The sequence below is a fragment of the Electrona antarctica genome (assembly GCF_951216825.1).
Source record: "Electrona antarctica genome assembly, chromosome: 9".
Taxonomy (NCBI): domain Eukaryota; kingdom Metazoa; phylum Chordata; class Actinopteri; order Myctophiformes; family Myctophidae; genus Electrona; species Electrona antarctica.
Window position 1 is genome coordinate 15,171,678 of NC_136790.1, and position 19,881 is coordinate 15,191,558.

Sequence of the window (19,881 nt, forward strand, 5' to 3'; positions counted from 1 at the left end):
TGGACAATAAAGTTTACCTTGACCATCCTACTACTTCCATGGTAGAAATTTAGTTCCAACGTCAACATTTTCAGCTTTATGCAGTTATTATTTCTTGTATTCTACACTTAACAAATTCTTAAACTTTAACCTTTTAAACATTCATTATAATGAGTCTGGGAAAAGGGGCCATTTTTCACAGATCACATACCTTTAGTATAAGTATATAGTTTACATCTGTGATGGGCGAGTTGAGAAAACATGTTTTCTGAAGTTTAAAGTGTTTTACTGATGCAATAAAATTGTTTAATTTAACTGAAAGAACATATTTCACATATCTCATGGAATTAACAGATTTCAATTGTTACTTGAGGTGTAACATGTGCAACACCCCCACCTCCTGTCCATAATTACTTACAATAATTTCTATAGAAGCTTCAATACAATTAAGTTCAATACATTTGATCTTTATTTATCTTAAACATAAAAAGTATAACACAACAAATCAACTATTTTTTATAAGAAGGGACAGAGAGAAACAAGAAACAATGGCTTCTAAATCCTAAACGTTTGTTTCCATGTCAGTGGTTTTCAAACTATTTCGCAGTTGCTGCAGACATCACGACCACATCTCCAGGTCCAGCATAGCCCCTTTCGGTACCCTCGGTTAAGCTTTTCTGATGTTTGTACATCGCTTAACACGTAGGGTCCCTGATCGGTTCATAAGCATTCAATAGGACGCAGATGTACATATCCTCTGTTCACGCCGCTCTGCGCTCCGCTTGAGTGTCGGTGAGATGTTTCAAAGATGCATAATGCGGCTATAGGAGACAACGGAAACGTGGGAAGCAAAGCAATGCAAAGTTCTTTGTTTACCCAGGGTAAGTGGACTAAGCTCGAGATGCTTGTTTACAGCCACACCCTGCTCATAGAACATTTCATGGTTGGGGTTCAATGCCTTGCTCAAGGGCACTTCAGCGGTGGTAATTTTAACGTGCCGGTCCGGGGATTCGAACTGGCGACCTTCCGGTATCAAGACCGCTCCGCAAACCGTTCGGCCACCGGTGGCCGAACTCGCATTAAGCGCCGATGCCGTTAAGTATTTTTAACGACATCGGCAGTTACTTTGACGTTTTGGCTGCTCTGAAATTCCCTCTTCCTCACTTCCTTGTGCCAAAACGTCAAACAAAATACTTAACGGCATCGGCGCTTAATGCGTTTCCTCCCACGTTTCCGTTGTCTCCTATAGCCGCTTTATGCATCTTTGAAACATCTCACCACCACTCAAGCGGAGCACAGAGCGGCGTGAACGGAGGGTATGTACATCTGCGTCCTATTGAGTGCTTACGAACCGATCAGGGACCCTACGTGTTAAGCGATGTACAAACATCAGAAAAGCTTAACCGAGGGTTCCAAAAGGGGCTAGGTCCAGCATGGAGGTGGTCTGGAGGAACAGCTTGTTGTTTCTTCAGTGTCTCCCTAAATTAAACGATCGTGTTGTTTTTGATCTCCACAAGGCTAACCAACAGGTTGGTGTTCTTCACCAACATGTTGATTTTCTCCACAAGTGCAACGACAGTGTTGTTTTTCCTCAGCGATAGATAGTGTTGCTTTTCTCAGCGATAGTGTTGCTTTTCTCAGCGATAGTGTTGCTTTTCTCAGCGATAGTGTTGTTTTTCTCAGCGATAGTGTCGTTTTTCTCAGCGATTCAACCAACAGGTTGTTTGTCTCCACCAACAAGTTGTTTTCCACCACAAGTTTGACCAACATGTTGTTTCTCTCCACCAACAAGTTGTTTTCCACCACAAGTTTGACCAACATGTTGTTTCTCTTCAGAACAGGCCTTGGGCTAAACCACTCTCTGCACTGTGGACAGTGGTAGCTGGCACTCTCTACACTAATTCTCTCACTGTCCTCATTATCCCAGCAGCCTTTAATCGAGCCCATGCAGAAGTTGTGTCCACAGCCAGGAGTCACTGGATCCTTCAGCTGATCCAGACAAACAGGACAGCAGAAACATTCCTGGTCCAATTGCTCTGCCATTTTACTTCAAAACTGTATGAGACACAGAACAGGCATACAATAAATAACACATTCAAGTAGGTATTATGTATCCATACAGGAGAGCATGTAGGAAAATGCTATGAAAGTAGGGACGTGTAGAGAGTGTTAGAGAGGCAGGGGCTGAAATCCCAGGGCACTTTCGGACAAAAATAGCAGATCTACAAGCTCACAACACGTCACGACAGGTCGTCAGCTTGTAGAGCTGCTATTTTCGGGGCACAACCCAGCACTCTTTAGCAGCTGGTGGAGATGCGTTGGGAGGGGGGGGGGGGGAAGCAATTCTCCTGAATGCTGCCTTCTGGCATGGCAAGGAAAGGACTGGCATTTGCATATCTTTAACCATAGTAAATGCTGCATTTGTTGTCTGGAAAGGGCAGTTGTTTTACAGACGGGTAAAAGGGCAGAGGCTGAAGCCCCCTTTGATGTCTATGTGTGGTAAGTATTATGCTGGTTGGTACCGTGTTCCTCATTATACAAAACATACAAAAGGTTGCAAACAGTAGAGAAATGCTAGAAAATGCAATGTACATCCTTCACACAAAATACACACATCTGAAATAAGATCATCCATAAACACAACGTACCGTACCAGAGACGTCTCCAAAAGACCAAACTGGAACACAGGAACAGCTATGCTCATACAAACTCCACTGCCACTGGAGAGAAGCGAAATGCACTGTCTGTCTGTCTGTCTGCTTTTTAACTGAGAACTGACTAATTGACTGTATGCAGACCGCGGCCATCTTGCCAGCAAGGTGCTAACTAGGTACAACTTCCCATATAGTGCAGGAAAAAACCCTCTAAAAGAGGCTTAGTTTTTGAGGTACCCCTCCCCGAGGTATAACAAAACGGGACAACGTTTTTTCATATCTTTAGGATGTCCCCTTCATGAAATGGATTGTCCCGAGATTTACTTTTACTGCAAAAGTCATGAAATTAATCCATGAAGTGACTCACCACATAGGCAAAAAAACGCCTATCCTAAAAGAGGGAGTTCCAAGTAAATCCTCTGTCATTTTCTACCTGCTGATTGTTTTTACATCATACTTGCACAGATGGTCTACAGGTAGTGTGCCTACATCCCAGCACAATCAGAATGCCAATATCTGGTTCTATTGTGAATCAGCAGCCTTTTATATAAGGTATTAAATAGGCGGAAATAGCAAAAAGTTAACTTTTCTGAGCAACATTCACTTGTCCTACTCTTTATCAGGGTTAGAACTAAATGGGACATAGTTTTTTCATATCTTTAGGATGTCCCCTTCATGAAATCGATTGTCCCAAGTTTTACCTTTACTGCAAAAGTCATGAAATTAATCCATGAAGTGACTCACCACATAATGAAAAAACGCCTCAATCATGAAAGAGGGAGATCCTAGTCATTTTCTACCTGCTGCATGGTTGGTTTTATGTCATGCTTGCACAGATGGTCTAGTCAGGTACATCCTAAAGCAACCTAAATGCCAATATTTGGTTCTATAGTGAATCAGCAGGCTTTAATATAAGGCCTTATTAGAGGCAGAAATAGCCAAAAGCATAGAACCTGCAGTATCAACCATCAATCTATTTACTTTGAATGCAAAAGTCATGCAATTCTTCAATTAACTTTTTGCACCAAAAAAAGTGCATACAGTGACCCCAGTGTCTACAGGTGTCTGTAGACAGTAGTGTCTACCGTACATGAGCAGGGTTTTATTAGCCTGGCTAATAAGCCAGAACGAATCAGCCGTTGTCAAAAACAATTGCCTCTGGCAATTTGAGTCTGGCTTATTAGCCAGGCTAGGGTTTTATAGGCACTCTGGGTTAGAATCATAGGTGTTACACTCAAGAGTACAGGTCTCCGCCAGACCAATTACAGGTTATTGTGGGCTGGAAGTCAATCTTAGCCAGTCAGGATGGAATATGAAAAATCTGAAAGAACTGTTTCTTTATTGTACAGATGACGGTCACACGCGGACGGACAGACAGGGTGAAAAACATAGAGATGCCATGCCTTTCGTCCTGGTGGAGACAATATGTTTTTACCCAGCCACTTCATATTCATATAGAATCTATTATTCTCAGATGGACCTAATATCGCTACACCTGAAAGCATCAAGAATGACACATTATTGATGTTGTATTCTATAGGTCCATATAGCCTAAATGCAGTATGGTTTAATGCTGTAGAATTCACAGCTTTGTGTGTGCCATTCTTTTTTTTTTTAAATAATTTTTATCCCACGATTTTGTAACCCATTTTTCACCCCTGTGTCAATTATCTAATGTGATCCTGGGCTCTACACACCCTCCGCCAACCTAGTCCCCATATATGGGGGACATGGGGAGAGCAACGGACTTGAACTCATGCTTCCTTCATGCCTGAGTGTCCAAGTTGCTCCTTTACACCTGACAGTGGGAGTTTCCCTGGTTGGACGTAGCGCGTGGAAGGAACACGTTATTCCAACCAGTTCCTTTCCCCTCCATCAGGCACCCCGGCTGGCCAGGGGGAGGCAGTTTAGAGACCAGGATTACTGCATGTTTTTTGTGAGGGTACCTACCCTAGGGGACACGGGGAGAACATGCAAACTCCACACAGAAAGCCCCTTTCGCCAACCCCGCCTCGGGTATGGGCACTGATGATGCGGAGGAGGAAACACGCCGCCAGCACCCACAGCGCCCCGAGCGGGAATCGAACCCAGGACCTTCTAGCTGTGAGGCGACAGCACTACCAACTGTGCCACCGTGCCCCCGTGTGTGCCATTATTAATGAATAATCAACAACAGCAGCAGCTTATGGAAACCAATTTGGCCCCAGTCAGTCAGTTCCCCCCACAATGCTCAAGATGACATTGAGAATAAGCTGCTGATTGATAAGTAGTACCATAGAAGACGTTAGGCCTCACTCACACCTATACATCTAGCATACAACAATGTTGCCTTATATAACAATATTTTGTCATTCCAGCTGTTTTGAGGCATAGGCTCAAGACAGAAACATCCTTAGATTCCACATGAATGTGAGTAAACTAAAAACATGGCATCAAAATATATTTCCTGTTATTAAGTTTGTATAGGCCTTTTACAGTATTAGATCAGGATTAGAACATTTAGAAGTAACTCTTGAAAAGAAAACTGTTAGATAGATAGATAGATAGATAGATAGATAGATAGATAGATAGATAGATAGATAGATAGATAGATAGATAGATAGATAGATAGATAGATAGATAGTTAGATAGATAGATAGATAGATAGATAGATAGATAGATCCACTTATAACCAGTAAGACGCCTGAGGGTGAGAAGCGACCGCGTCATAAAGGGCGAGGTGACGTGCACGCATCCACCTGGGTGACTGCTGGGCGAGCGCTGGCGCTTTGGCATGGGGGGTAAGATCAACATATGGAATGAATTCTGTACTGGCCATATATGGAGCATGTCTTGAGTGTACAGGGTTTGATGAGGTCAGATCAACATATGGAATGTCAGACAGCGGCGTCGAGTCCGGGGGTGCTTGAGGGCTGAAGCACCCACTGACACAATGGGCGTGTTTGCAATGCAAACTGTGAGCTCCCGCACTGGGGGGCGGGGCGGGGGGGGCACCCACTGCTGTTATAAGAACTTTCCGCGCCTGATGTCAGAACAGGTCAGCTCCATATAGATCTAAGGGTGGCAGCGGGGGCAGTGTCTTGAGTGTAAAGGGTTTGATGAGGGCCCATGAGCTGGGCCTTCATTTTCAGGCCTGTTGAGAACTCTAGTTTTCGCCGACTGCCGGGCGTGGTTTGAGGTCAGATGTAGAGTTGCTGGCCAATATTGATACATCAGGGATCTCCATATACTGTATGGGCTTAATTGCGACATCAGGTTGTATTTACTATGACATCAGGGATCTCCGATGCCATGTGATGTTATGAGGCTATATATTGGGGCTTTAGAGTGTTACACTGACTGACGGACAAAAATGTACGATTTCATAGTAAACGCGACCTGCGGTCACAATAAGGCCTTATATAAACGGTTGCTTATTCACAATAGAACCAAATATTGGCATCCTGGGGGCAGAGAGCACTGAGGGGGAAGGTGCCCAACCCCCAGAAAAGGGCACCATTTTGGGGTGGACTTTTTGTGGGGGTCCCTTGTGCCATTTCACATCAGAAATATCCAACTAGGATGTTCCACAATAACTTGGCCTGTGTCATTGGACAGTAAAATAATACATTCTAATTTCCATGTAAACATACAAATATATAAAGTGTGTGTGTGTGTGTGTGTGTGTGTGTGTGTGTGTGTGTGTGTGTGTGTGTGTGTGTGTGTGTGTGTGTGTGTGTGTGTGTGTGTGTGTGTGTGTGTGTGTGTGTGTGGGGTGGGGGGTAGGCGTTTCTTTCAGTGGGGATCACTTCATGGATGGATTTAATGACTTTTGCAGTAAAAGTAAAACTTCTGACCATCCATTTCATGAAGAGGACATCTTAAAGATATGAAAAAACAATGTCACATTTTGTTGATAAATAGTAGGACCAAAATTACAAGTGAATGTCAGAAAAGTAAACTTTTTGCTATTTCCGCCTATTTAAGGCCTTATATAAAAGGCTGCTGGTTCACATTAGAACCAAATATTGGCATTCTGATTGTTCTGGGATGTAGGCACACTACCTGTAGACAATTTGTGCAAGTATGATGTAAAAACAAACAGCAGGTAAAAAATGACAGAGGATTTACTTGGAACTCTCTCTTTCAGATAGGCGTTTTTTATTGCCTATGTGGTGAGTCACTTCATGGATCAATTTTAAGACTTTTGCAGTAAAAGTAAATCTCGGGACAATCCATTTCATGAACGGGACATCCTAAAGATATGAAAAAACTATGTCCCGTTTTGTTATACCTCGGGGAGGGGTATAGTCAACTTTTGGGGCTTTTGTTCCTGCACTAATAGACAGCCCATTCAAAACTCACCAACATTGCAGCTGTACGAAAAGCTTGAATTATCCTCTTTCTATCTGCAAAGTGTTTGATTAATACAAATCCACTGTAGACTTGTTATGAGCTACTTCCTGACAAGAAATTCCCTGTAGGTGATTTTTTTTCTTAAGTGTCAGAGTTTGGAAGCGCTCGTTAAATATCACTCAACGGCCCATGCGTACCATGAATTTGCACATAATGCAGGAGGCAGCAGGAGGTTCCTTTACTGATAACGAGCACTTCCAAACTCTGACAAAAAATAAATAAATAATCATCTGCAAGGAATTTCTTGGCAGGAAGTAGCTCATAACATGTCTACGGTGGATTTTTTATGAAACAAACACTTTGCAGATAGAAAGAGGATAATTCAAGCTTTTCGTACAGCTGCAATGTTGGTGAGTTTGACGTTGTTTTAATACAATTAGACAGGACTTTTCTGTTTGGATGAAAGGGCTGTCAATGCACCTACTACTGTAGGTAGACTTGCTGGCAAGATGGCCGCGGTCTGCATACGGTCAATGGAACTGATTAACACTAGCAGGCAGCAACCTGCTCAACACACCTGTATGCCATTGACTAATTAATTTGACTAAAACTCTTGTATTTTCTTTATTTCTTTCTTTCTTTCTTTCTTTCTTTCTTTCTTTCTTTCTTTCTTTCTTTCTTTCTCTCTTTCTTTCTTTCTTTCTTTCTTTCTTTCTTTCTTTCTTTCTTTCAGAGCCTTCATGCCATGGAGGGTCATGTGATGGTCAACTTCCTGCCCACATATTATCTCATCTGGACAAGATAATTATTATCTCGTCCGTACAAGATATCTCATCCGGACAAGATAATTATTATCTCGTCCGGACAAGATATTATCTTGTCCGTACAAGATATTATCTCGTCCAGACAAGATATTATCTCGTCCGGACAAGATAATTATTATCTCGTCCGGACAAGATATTATCTCGTCCGTACAAGATATTATCTCGTCCAGACAAGATATTATCTCGCCCGGACAAGATATTATCTCGTCCGGACAAGATAATTATTATCTCGTCCGGACAAGATATTATCTTATATAATATCTTATATAATATCTTGTACCACCTTCTCTTTTTCTTCTCCCCCCTTCTTCCCCCTCCATTTTTCCCCCACCCACCCCTGTTTCCCCTCACTGTATATGTTTCTTTTCCATTTTTGAGTGGTGTAAACCACTCCAACAACTGGCTTTGTACCCGTGTCTGTTCGTACCAAAAAGAAATCACACCCGTGTGAACTGAGTGGTGTAAGGTCTTATATAGCCTGATCAGCTGTGGTCTGACGTAATGTCTGACGTAATGAAATCACACCTCGGTGAACTGGGTGACCGTAGCAACCATGCTCATTTTTTCTGCACAGACAGACAGACAGACTAACAAAGCCAGTTGTAGGAGTGGTTTACACCACTCAAAAAAGTACCCGTGTCTGTTCGTACCAAAAATAGCCTGATCAGCTGTGGTCTGACGTAATGTCTGACGTAATGAAATCACACCCGGGTGAACTGGGTGACCGTAGCAACCATGCTCATTTTTTGAGCACAGACAGACAGACTAACAAAGCCAGTTGTAGGAGTGGTTTACACCACTCAAAAATGAGCATGGTTGCTATGGTCACCCAGTTCACACGGGTGTGATTTCATTACGTCAGACATTACGTCAGACCACAGCTGATCAGTCTATATAAGACCTTACACCACTCAGTTCACACGGGTGTGATTTTTTGTTTCTTTTTGACTATAGTTGTGTATATTCGTAGTACGTCTCTAAATATTTTGATGAATTGAAAATGGTGGGCCCTATTGTAAACAAGTGTAATGCTTTATGGTGTCGTCCACTCACTGTTAACAGTTTTTGTATTGAGTTGTACTTGAAATGTACTGTAATTCTGCAAACTGTTCATAAATCAATCAATCAATCAATCCATTTTTCTTCTTCCCCCCCTCTTACAGTCTATTGTTCCCCAGCTTTAGCTCAGTCAGTAGAGCTCTTGCCTTTGGAGCATAATGTTGTTGGTTCAAATCCGGGTACCGACAACTCAGCCCATGAGTCTTATTTGTTCATATTGTTCTTATTCCGTATTGTCTTCTTTCTTGGTCCCGCCTTATCGCTGCTTGCAGCTATATTTATTATTATATTACAATTTAGCTTTTAACGAAAATGAATATTGGATATGGTTTGCTCCTTGGATATAATTAGTGGACATTCAATCACCACCAGGCGGCGCTGTAGTTCTCTCAGCCAGTTGGATGCGGGCTTTATGGGGCGCCAGGCTGGAGAACCGTCAGAAAATGTGCTTCCCTCATCATCATTCCTTTCCTCCTCCCCCCTACCATTATAACTCTATATGCCCCCCTGCTACAGTACTAGCTTCATCACCATGATCACAATGGCTGTAGTAGCTGCTAATACCATCTGGTCCATATAGCCTTTTAGCCGATCATTCCACACTGCTGCTGATAGAATTAGTATTATTAATATCTCCACATTCTGCTGCCTGCTACACCACGGAGATTAAAAAGGAAGAAATAAGGTTGTGTGTGTGTCCTCAACGCTTCCAGAATCCTGTGTGTGGTAAGTAGAGACGAGACTGACTCAACGATCAACCTGCAACACAATAATGTCAATGAAGCAAAGCAAGCTAGCCCATGTTGGCTAACTATGATTAGCCTGCTGCTGCAAACAATGAAAAATACATTTTTTTGGGTGTGCAATTAATGCTCACCATGCAGCCTTTATTCGTCCCAATGCTTGGAAGAAACAACGTTTTCTATGTGCAGAACAACGTTATATATATGTGCTCATTTTACCAACATGACAAGAAATGTAATATTTTGCTGTCTGATATTTGATCTTGTAAACAAGTCATATTGAAACAGTAATTGTCACTTTGGAACAGTATAATTGCACCCCGTTCCATTGTTTTACATACTCTATTACTGCACAGAAATTAGGCGTTTTAAGTGGTTACCAATGGTTACAGGGTGAAGTGAGAAACATCCTGGTAGCCAACTAGCTATAGCTAACCGAGAGCCCATCCTTCTATTCCTACGAACGACATCGCCGTGTGTTCAGTTTATACAGTACTGTAACAACAACACAACCGTTATAACCTTAGTTATAACTTATCCATTAACAGCGATCAATCAATTAATAAGCTCAGAAAACAGGCGAACTACTTGGGTAATACCATGAGATTGTCATGGGCTGTTTGTTCCCTCAGTTTAGGGTTGGACGAGAGAACATATGAGCTGAGGGAACATACATAGCTAGCTAATCAATGCTCCCTCCCCACTCATGCACTCACTCATACACCTATTTTTGGGCCCAAAATCTTATTCATTACTCTGTATAAGTTATGAATGAATAGTTATTATTTTACTCAATATTAGATTTCTGATCAGAGATAGCTAGGCAAGAATCAACATTATTGTCACATCACAGCCAGGTTTACATATGTAAAACAGTTGGTGTTACGAAGGCTTTCACGTTTATCTATAACAAAAAACATTGCATGGATGCAACTGGGACGTATCCTCAGTGATGTATCCCAAGGTCATCAGGGTTTCGGGTCTCTCGAACATCATACCCCTCACTCAGGCGTCCCAGTCGGGGTGATCAAGTCCCGACTTACGTCCCAGTTGCTACCCTCGATCAGTCCCATTGGGGAAAGACCCAAGGCCACACAAACTATTGGAACTACTCCAGAACTACTCTGCCAGGGCTGGGAGGTACGCTTCTGGCACATGGAAGGACTAGGCTCTGTGGGTTGACTCCTGTCCGGGCCCCTCCTACGTCTCACCAGGCCCAGGACCTGTGTGTTGCACCAGAGTCCCAGCACCAGACACTTCATTCAGGAGTGGTGGATTCCTAAGCCGCAATGGTTCCGCAAGAGCAAGAAGGTGGTGCTGCAGGCTCCGCTTGCGGCTTGAATGGCCCTCCTAAAGGCCTCACCGAGGGTTTGTGGGGCTTCCTCCTCACGGAGGACACAGGCTGGGGCGCTAACCCATACTGCTCACCCGGGTGCCGTCTACATTCCGGCTGTCGCCGTCTGAAGTCTGAACGTACCATTAGAGATGACGACACATCACTCTGACATCACCAGGATGACGTTAGTATAAAATGGCAAACCTCCCCTAATCTTAACAGATTCCAACCAACGCACTGAGGAATCTCCAACTTCTTCTCAGCACAGGACACTGGACATTGGACATTGGACACTGGACAGGACATGACAGGACACAGACCTCTTCAAGACTGTACTTTCAGACAGTAGAGGATTAACACCACAACACATATGGACTAAGGCAGTGGTTCCCAAAGTGGGGTCCGGGGACCCCCAGGGGTACTTGAGGGAGTTCCAGGGGGGGACCCAGCTAAATGATAATTTGTAACCAAATGGACCCTTATGGGTCTGTAACTCAGAGAGTGTCCAAATGGACCCTAGCAGGTCCATTTGGTTCCATTTGTACACTCTCTGAGTTCAATTAACATTGGTTTTACAATATAAATTGGGGTACCAGAGATAGAAATGCCATTAAATCGGGGATCCGTGGCATAATGCGTGTGAAACTGGGGGTCCTTGAAATTAATAGGTTTCGGAATCACTGCTGGAGCCGTAAAAATCCTCCCTTATCGGGGTCACTGGCATATGTTTTCAAATGGGGGGTCCATGGCCTAATAAATGTTGATTTGGGGGTCCTTGACACGATAAAGTTTGGGAACCACTGGACTAAGGTATCTGGCCGTACAACCCAGATACCTCTGTACCGTACACGACTCATACACATAGCACATACCCCAAGGCATCTGGGCCTTATAACTCTACTAGCTTCCTTAGACCATCTTCTGAACCACACGGGTTAAAGACATCCCGGTTTAAGTTCTAATCAGACACGACTGTGGCGGGTCCTAATCCTAGGCTTTGAATAACAGTCCTTTCTAGTAGTATTTTTCAGTGGGTGAAAATCGTTTTTGTGCAAGCTCCATCGATTTTGTTATTTCCATAAGAGAAAGGGAAGAGAGGGAGAAATCAATAAAAACAAATGATCAGAATCAAATCTACATATTTACTCTGACAAACGCACACAGGCTACAGAGTTTTTATTTACAGTGTATGTGTGGGTGGATTAATCCTGTTCATTCATACTGTCTTTCTCTCTTGCAGAGTCTGCAGAGTGCAGACCTCTCACATTGTTTTTTTGTTTTTTTCTACTTTCCTTGTTAGGTCTGACAAGTTATGGCTGAGCCGGAGCTTCTGCTGGACTCCAATATTCGACTATGGGTGGTGCTGCCCATTGTCTTTATTACATTCCTTGTTGGGGTCATTCGGCATTATGTGTCCATTCTTCTTCAAAGTGACAAGAAGTTGACATTAGAACAAGTGTCTGACAGGTATGCTAATCGACTATAATGTACAACATGCAAATTACGTAGTACTGGAGAGAGATCACAATGTCTAAAAACACATTTATTCATTTATTTCAATATCCAGCCAGGTGCTGATCAGGAGCAGAATTCTCAGAGAAAATGGGAAATACATTCCCAAACAGGTAATTTTTCTGGATTAATTCAAATTACATTTAACCCATTTAGGCCTGACGTCGAAATAATAAAAAATAAGTCTTCTGAAAGAATATATATTCAAAGATTTGTGCCGCATTTTCACAATCTTTCAAAAATAGCAGATCTACAAGCTCGTAGCGCGCCATTCGGTGGCGCGCTATGAGCTTGTAGATCTGCTATTTTTCAATAGCTAAAGTATAACATAATGCTTAGTTAAAACACCAAAATGGGTTAAATTGCACTTCATTTAAATTTCTTTTCTCCAAGTATTTCAAATAAGTCCTGTACAGTCAAGAACTGGATTCCTTATGTTATATTCATTTTTGTTACTTTATTTATTACCTTGTTATTTTATGTCTTTCCATTTTAGTCTTTCTTGATGAGGAAGTTCTACTTCAATAATCAAGAAGATGGATTCTTCAAGAAGACCAAAAGAAATGTCGTCCCTCCCTCTCCAATGACAGGTAATATTCTTTCTGGTTATCATGAACAACTCAAACATTTCTTATAGCCTGGCTCCAGCTCTGAATCGCTAGTCACGCCAATTAAAACAAATACATGAATAATGAAGTGAAACAAAATGTAAATTCAGGCTGAGTGTCAAGCTAAAACATTTCTCCTAACAGTGTGGAACCAGACCTGTCTTACCCACCCTAGTATCCCAGATGCATTAGCAGTTCTAACCAGTGTGCTTGACTTTTGTTTTGAGATGTGTAGCTAAGTGCAGATTGACTTTCAAATCGGCACAACACACCCTGGTCCTCTGTGATACATGCGTTAAGTTTGAAGTCGGTCGGTCAGAAGGCCCTCGAGTTATGCGCAAGACACACACACACACACACACACACACACACACACACACACACACACACTTGCATTTAGATATACATTTATATCATATAGCCTACTTTATATGATATACATCATCGTCAGTCACCACTTCGTTACACCCGTAAATCGGTGATGTGACAATAAAGATTATTCTTCTGATCATCCAATAACTATACTGCTGACATATACTCTGCATAAATGGGACAGTTGACATTTGAAACGGCAGTTGTGTTTGTTAAGGAAGCACAGCAGATTTCATGTGTGCGTGTGTTATCTGACTCATGATAACCTGGTTTAACAATCTAAATGTCTGGAACAAGAGCCGACTCGGCAGCATTCTGAATGTGGCATGCAACATCTGTGATACTGTCCAGATGCCTCTTTGCCCACATGACGTCTTTGTCCGGCCCGCTTATTAGGAAGTCTTGGACTATCAATGATAAACTCTCTTAAGTAAACGACTTGGTTACAGCTTCATCCATCAGGTCACAGCTTCAGAACTCCAGGGAATTGTTTCAATGGATAGTAAAGCCGTGCGCGCGACCGTTTCCTCAATCCGGCTCCCGTTGGATTTCTGCAATGGTTTCAACTCTTGAGGCCAAAAACTGCTGATCTACAGGCTCACACAACCACACTGTTGTTGAGTTTGTATATTTGTTATTTTCTACAAATGTTACCCCCAGAATAGGGATGCTATCATTAAAGTGCATAAAGCCATGAGGTTCCCAGTTTGATCCCGAGCTCACCCAGAGTTAGTGTCCAAGTGTCCTCCTTGAGCAAGACGCTGAACGCCTAATTGCTCCCGATGTGCAGGTTGGTGCCTTGCATGGTTTCCTCCACCATCGGTGTATGAACGTGTGCCTACGGTATGTAAAGCACTTTGGATAAAAGCACTATATAAATGCACCGTTTACCATTTATTTTACACAGATCCCAGTATGCTGACAGACATGATGAAAGGCAATGTGACCAATGTGCTCCCTATGATCCTTATTGGAGGCTGGATCAATTGGACCTTTTCAGGATTTGTAACAAGTAATGTCCTTGTATACATACATACATACTGTTATTGTTATTATTATTATTCAGTTATACCTCTATAAATGTCATCAACTAGTTTGGATTGCTGTTGCAGTACATTGAGAATTGTTCAAAAGTTAAACTCTTCTATCGGATATGACCAAATGATTCCTATGAGGGGGAAACCACATTGTTTTACTGTAGCACATTAGAACATTAATTTTATAATTAAGTTAATTTGTAAATTCAACAGAGGTGGTTTGTAATACTTCAGAACAGTGCAGTAGTTGGTGAATGCAAAATGTCAGTACATTCCTAACATCTGTATACAATGTACCAATTATATGTTTTTTATACTGTTGAGGTATGCAAAGTATCAAATTGCAATGTGTGTCAAGCTGATCGCATTTTCTTTGTTCTACACAGCCAAAGTTCCCTTCCCTCTCACTCTCCGCTTCAAGCCCATGTTGCAACAAGGAATAGAACTGCTCTCCCTGGATGCATCTTGGTAAAAAAATAACACGTTATCTAATAGCTATCTGTCTGTCTATCTATACACACACACACACGCACGCACACGCGCACGCACACACACACACACACACACACACACACACACACACACACACACACACACACACACACACACACACACACACACACACACACACACAATGTAATGACCTACATACTTATTTGCTATTGTATTGTGTGTGCATTGTTCTAGGGTAAGCTCAGCATCGTGGTATTTCTTGAATGTCTTTGGACTGCGGAGCATGTATTCATTAATCCTTGGACAAGATAATGGTAATTCTTTATCTAATTTCCATCATATTTTTTTGTCCCCTTGGGTGTACGAGGGTATAGTGACATGGGCACAGTTAAAGCTAATGGTGCCGTACCGTCGTCCTGTGCACAATGACATGCATGCCTATTTTGATGCATTCTAAACTGATTACATACAGCACTTGCTGTTTTAACCCATTTAGGCCTGACCTCGAAATTTAAAAAAAATCTAAATCTTTTAAATATTTTCACGATTTTTCAAAAATGGCAGACCTACAAGCTCGTAGCGCGCCACTCGGTGGCGCGCTATGAGCTTGTAGATCTGCTATTTTTCAATAGCTAAATTATAACATGATGTTTAAAACACCAAAAGGGGTTCCCGCCCCAAAATGGGTTAAGTGTTGTTATTCATGGTTTTGTGGAAATACACTTTTCGTCTTTAATTAATATTGACATTGTTCGGTCTGAAAAGGATCATGTAACGCTAATGTTATTAATACTGTGACCGGCAACCCTCAGAACACCACTGATTTATAATTCCAAGGTAATTCAAGTATTGGTTGACATAATTCCCCACCCACAGGTGCTGACCAGTCCAGGATCATGCAGGAGCAGATGAGTGGTGCAGCCATGGCAATGCCTGCAGATACAAATAAAGCCTTCAAGGTATAACGTACATTTTATCTTTAGGTTTTAGGGTAAGCAGGATTTAGTTAAAAATGTCTTTCTTTTATTTATTTTATTTCTTAATGTTTTGTCGTTTTAGGCCGAGTGGGAGGCGCTGGAACTAACTGACCACAGTTGGGCACTCGATAGTGTCGAAGAGGAATTGATGAGCAGGGAACTGGACTTTGACGGAATGTTTAGCAAGGATTTGCCAACTGGCATGTTCTGATAGACTATAACTAATACGAGCCTTCGGTTTGATTGTGGTTCATTGCAAGTGGGGTCTCTTTTTGAGACGAATTGTGTAGAAATGAGGCTAATCCCTTCACATTATGCAAAGTTTACACTCACTCATACAATCGTCCTCACGTTTATTAAGCATCAGGTCAGGTCTGCTTGCAATGAAATTTCAGCTAAACTATATACACTGGTTCTGTTGTCTATTAGGAGACATAACAAGTTAGAAGGCATAACTTTGACAAAAGTATCATGGAAAAGTAAAACAAAATGAAAGACATATTTTTTGCTTGTTGGAATGCATTATCAATAGCTTGTATTTATATGCTACCGTTACTATTAACATGCCATTTAGGTAATGAGCTATACAGTATGTGAACTAGTGTTTTCTATTTTAACTCATGCTCTTTTATGGGTTATTACCGTTGTATTCAGATGTCTTGTAAAAAAAAAACAAGATACAATTACTGTCATTTTACATAGCTGTGGTTATGAAAGTGATGATTATTTCATCCACAATCCTTCCATCAGTCCTGTGTCAGTTCATAAACAGAGCAGCTGCTTCATGTCGCCTGATTGACTGATGGACCTGTACTTAAAACTTGCTGGGTTCTGGCAAAGGAAAATGTGTAGTTGTTACAGTTATTGTGTTTTTGAAATATTTATTTAGACAGTTTATTTTGTAACTATTCCCTGTGTTTTGTATAAAGTCTTGTTTGACTACATAATACTGTTTTACTTATTTCGGTGCACCTTCGTTCACACGGTTATTCATATCTTCATCTGACTGGGTGGAACTCAGCAACTCTTTATATATAGAAAATATTCCAAATGTTTTAAAGGTCAAGGTCTAGTAGTCATATTGTCTTCATCGTTTTCATGTCCCGTATTTGGCTGGTGCCCCAGGGCACTCATCCGATGCCTTATGTGGATAATCCTGCCCTTTGTCTCGGGAACCATACGAACCATACATTGCTGTGTGCAATAGGAAGTTCCTTTCAGTGCTTTGGTGTGCTTGATAATACATTTCAGCTGCAAAGTTTTAGCTAAGCCACTGCCCCCTGGCGTGTTGTTTTTTCTTGTATTTTTCTGACCAAAGTTCTCAAACTTTTTGATGTCAAAGGTCATACATCCTGTTGTTGTCACACATTTTTTTTGGGCCGAACAAATAATTAGAAGGAAGAAAAACGACAACAGAAAGGAAGGATCATATAAAATACTACTCAAACTAGAGCTGGTCATGATTTTGGCGTGTGACAGTACAGTGACAGTACAGTAGGCCTACAGTACAGTAGAGGGACCCCCTAGGGACCCTCACATGGTAACTCTGTCATTTCTCTACCGTTTCGCCGGCACCCTGGGCTCGATACTGTGGGTCTGGAAGTTCCGGGAACCCCCACACGCTAATTCTGTCATTTCTCGACCCTTTCGGACGCAGGGCGGCTCGTAGGGTGACCAGATGTCCCCCTTTGCGTGGGACAGTCCCTCATCGCCAGGACTTTTCAGGCGTCCCACAAATTGAGACCATGTCCCACATTGTGACTAGCAGTGTTCAAATGCCCTATAGTCCCCTAATAGTTGGCTTTCTGTTGTAAAGCTCTCATTGCCTCTTTCCTGCAAAATGTAGCCTACTATTAATAAGTCTGTTAAAATAACATGAGAAATATCCCCTAGGCTACGGTACCAAGTCAGCCATACTACCCATGACCAAAATTTGCATTTAAAACCAAATGTGAGATCAGAGGGGTTTAATAATAAAATGATGGGCATTATTAGGCCTATGGTCGAATATGACAACACATTTGAGTAATAAGTTGCTAACGCTGCCCCGTCCCCCCTGGTTGGTTCCACACAATTACTTCTGTCCCTCAAATTAACAGTTTGGATTTGATTCTGGTCATCCTAAAAGGGCATCAGCAGCTACAGAACAACAACAGGTAAGTGCTTGTCTATGGAGTCTATGTAATAGTGGCTCTGCAGTGCAGGGTGACAGGTTTGAACTGCATGGCCAAATTGTGTCTCTTTATAGACGGAGCTTGAAACAGAACCTGTATTCTCAGTTGAGATTCTGGTTGGTTTACATTACTGGTCAGTAGTCAGGCTGCATTCAGGTGTTAATGGCAATACCAAAATAAGTCGGAAGTCCATGAGCCAGAGCTCCAAATGTGGGCTCTTAATGGATGGATATAAGAGGCAACCTTCTTATTTAATTTTGTTTACATGTTAGAATCAAAGGTTTTAAGTAATACGTTGCTACCCCGCCCCGTCCCGTCCCACACAAGTGATACTTCTGTCCCTCAAATGAACACTTTGGATCTAGTCACCCTAGCGGCTTGCCGGAACCATGGCCGGAACTGCATTGCAGTTCTGTTGATTGCTATGCATAAGCTAGGAAGTAGGAACTCTATGCGCTGCATGGTGTCGGTGGTATAACTTAAAGTGGGCATAAGTCAACTCCACAGTTTTTACAACAAGCCAACAGGTGTTTACAATAGGTGCCACTAGAGAGTGCCATTGGATTTTTACAGCCAGGCCAGATCTATGTAGGTAGATACACGGGCAGTGGTGGCCGAATGGTTTGCGGAGCGGTCTTGTTATCGGAAGGTCGCCAGTTCGTATCCCCGGACCGGCACGTTCAAATTACCACCGCTGAAGTGCCCTTGAGCAAGGCATTGAACCCCTACCATGAAATGTTCTATGAGCAGGGTCTGGCTGTAAACAAGTTCGTCGAGCTTAGTCCATTCACCCTGGGTAAACAAAGAACTTTGCTTTGCTTTGCTTTACATATCTGTGTATATTACTGGTACATGGATTTTTATATACTGTATGTGTGTGTGTACACAGTCTCTCTCTCTCTCACACACACACACACACACACACACACACACACACACAGAGGCGGAGGAGGAAAGAGGACGTGACAAACTGACGATTAAGCCTATGACACACAGTATGGGTGTAAGCACACCTAGGATTCCATGTGCTGACAAAAGCCGCTGTCTGCCAGCATCTCTTCCAGGTTTTTAGACAGCTGGTGGATTGGAAATGAAGCTCCACGCCTCCACCCACGCGGCAGATTGCCGCGTCGGCCAGATTCCCGGAAAAGCTTGCCCCAGCGGCATTCTGCCGCGTGGGTGGAGCTTCATTTCCTTCTCAACCAGCTGTCTAAAAACCAGGAAGAGGTGCCGGCAGACAGCGGCTTTTGGCCACGCATGGAATCCTAGGTGTGCCTGCGCTGTATGGCAGCCCTAGTATCTCCTTCTTCACATTCAATATATCATGTGATCTTTTGTGGCCAGATGTAATTTCATGGGGTCTATAGGACTATAGTATAAACAATAAAGAAATCGCCATACATTTTTGTTAAAAAAAATACATAGGCCTATTTAGCCACTTGTTCGAATGCCCCCGATCCCCGGTCAAATCTTTTACTAACAACCTAAAACATGAATCTTGGTTGAAAAAAAACAAAGTTGTCCTTTAAGTAAAACATTTAAAGTACTTTTTCCAAAACTAGAAAACACTATGTTGTTGAGCAACACATGCCCCTCCCAGACAAAAGAGAGAGAAAAATCACTCCCGTGTGAAGTGAGTGGTGCAACTCTGTGTGGGGGTCCCCCGAACATCCAGACCCCCAGGAACGTGCCCAGGGTGCCGGCCCGGTAGGTTCCGGCCATGGTTCCGGCAAGCCGCTAGGGTGACTAGATCCAAAGTGTTCATTTGAGGGACAGAAGTATCACTTGTGTGGGACGGGACGGGGCGGGGTAGCAACG

At 42.5% G+C, this 19,881-nt stretch overlaps 1 protein-coding gene and 1 long non-coding RNA gene across 2 annotated transcripts; one reads left to right on the plus strand and one right to left on the minus strand.

Moving 5' to 3' along the window:
- Positions 1–420: 420 nt before the first annotated feature.
- Positions 421–2,720, minus strand: LOC306929529. The gene is made up of 2 exons (XR_013790799.1): positions 2,628–2,720; positions 421–2,034 (listed from the first exon to the last, which is right to left on the minus strand). It is a non-coding gene; the product is annotated as an uncharacterized lncRNA (long non-coding RNA).
- A 6,584-nt stretch (positions 2,721–9,304) lies between these two features.
- emc3 (ER membrane protein complex subunit 3) lies at positions 9,305–16,836 on the plus strand. Its single transcript, XM_079510085.1, has 9 exons — positions 9,305–9,577; positions 12,231–12,397; positions 12,498–12,555; positions 12,939–13,032; positions 14,330–14,434; positions 14,846–14,927; positions 15,147–15,226; positions 15,789–15,871; positions 15,972–16,836. The coding sequence occupies exons 2-9, from the start codon at positions 12,243–12,245 to the stop codon at positions 16,098–16,100; spliced, it is 786 nt and encodes a 261-aa protein (XP_079366211.1). The 5' UTR covers positions 9,305–9,577; positions 12,231–12,242; the 3' UTR covers positions 16,101–16,836.
- Positions 16,837–19,881: the final 3,045 nt, after the last annotated feature.

Coding starts and splice junctions, on each gene's coding strand:
- emc3 (XM_079510085.1), top strand. CDS start 12,243: ATGGCTGAGCCGGAGCTTCTGCTGGACTCCAATATTCGACTATGGGTG. Junction 12,398..12,497: donor TTAGAACAAGTGTCTGACAG/GTATGCTAATCG, acceptor TTCAATATCCAG/CCAGGTGCTGATCAGGAGCA. Junction 14,435..14,845: donor CTTTTCAGGATTTGTAACAA/GTAATGTCCTTG, acceptor TGTTCTACACAG/CCAAAGTTCCCTTCCCTCTC.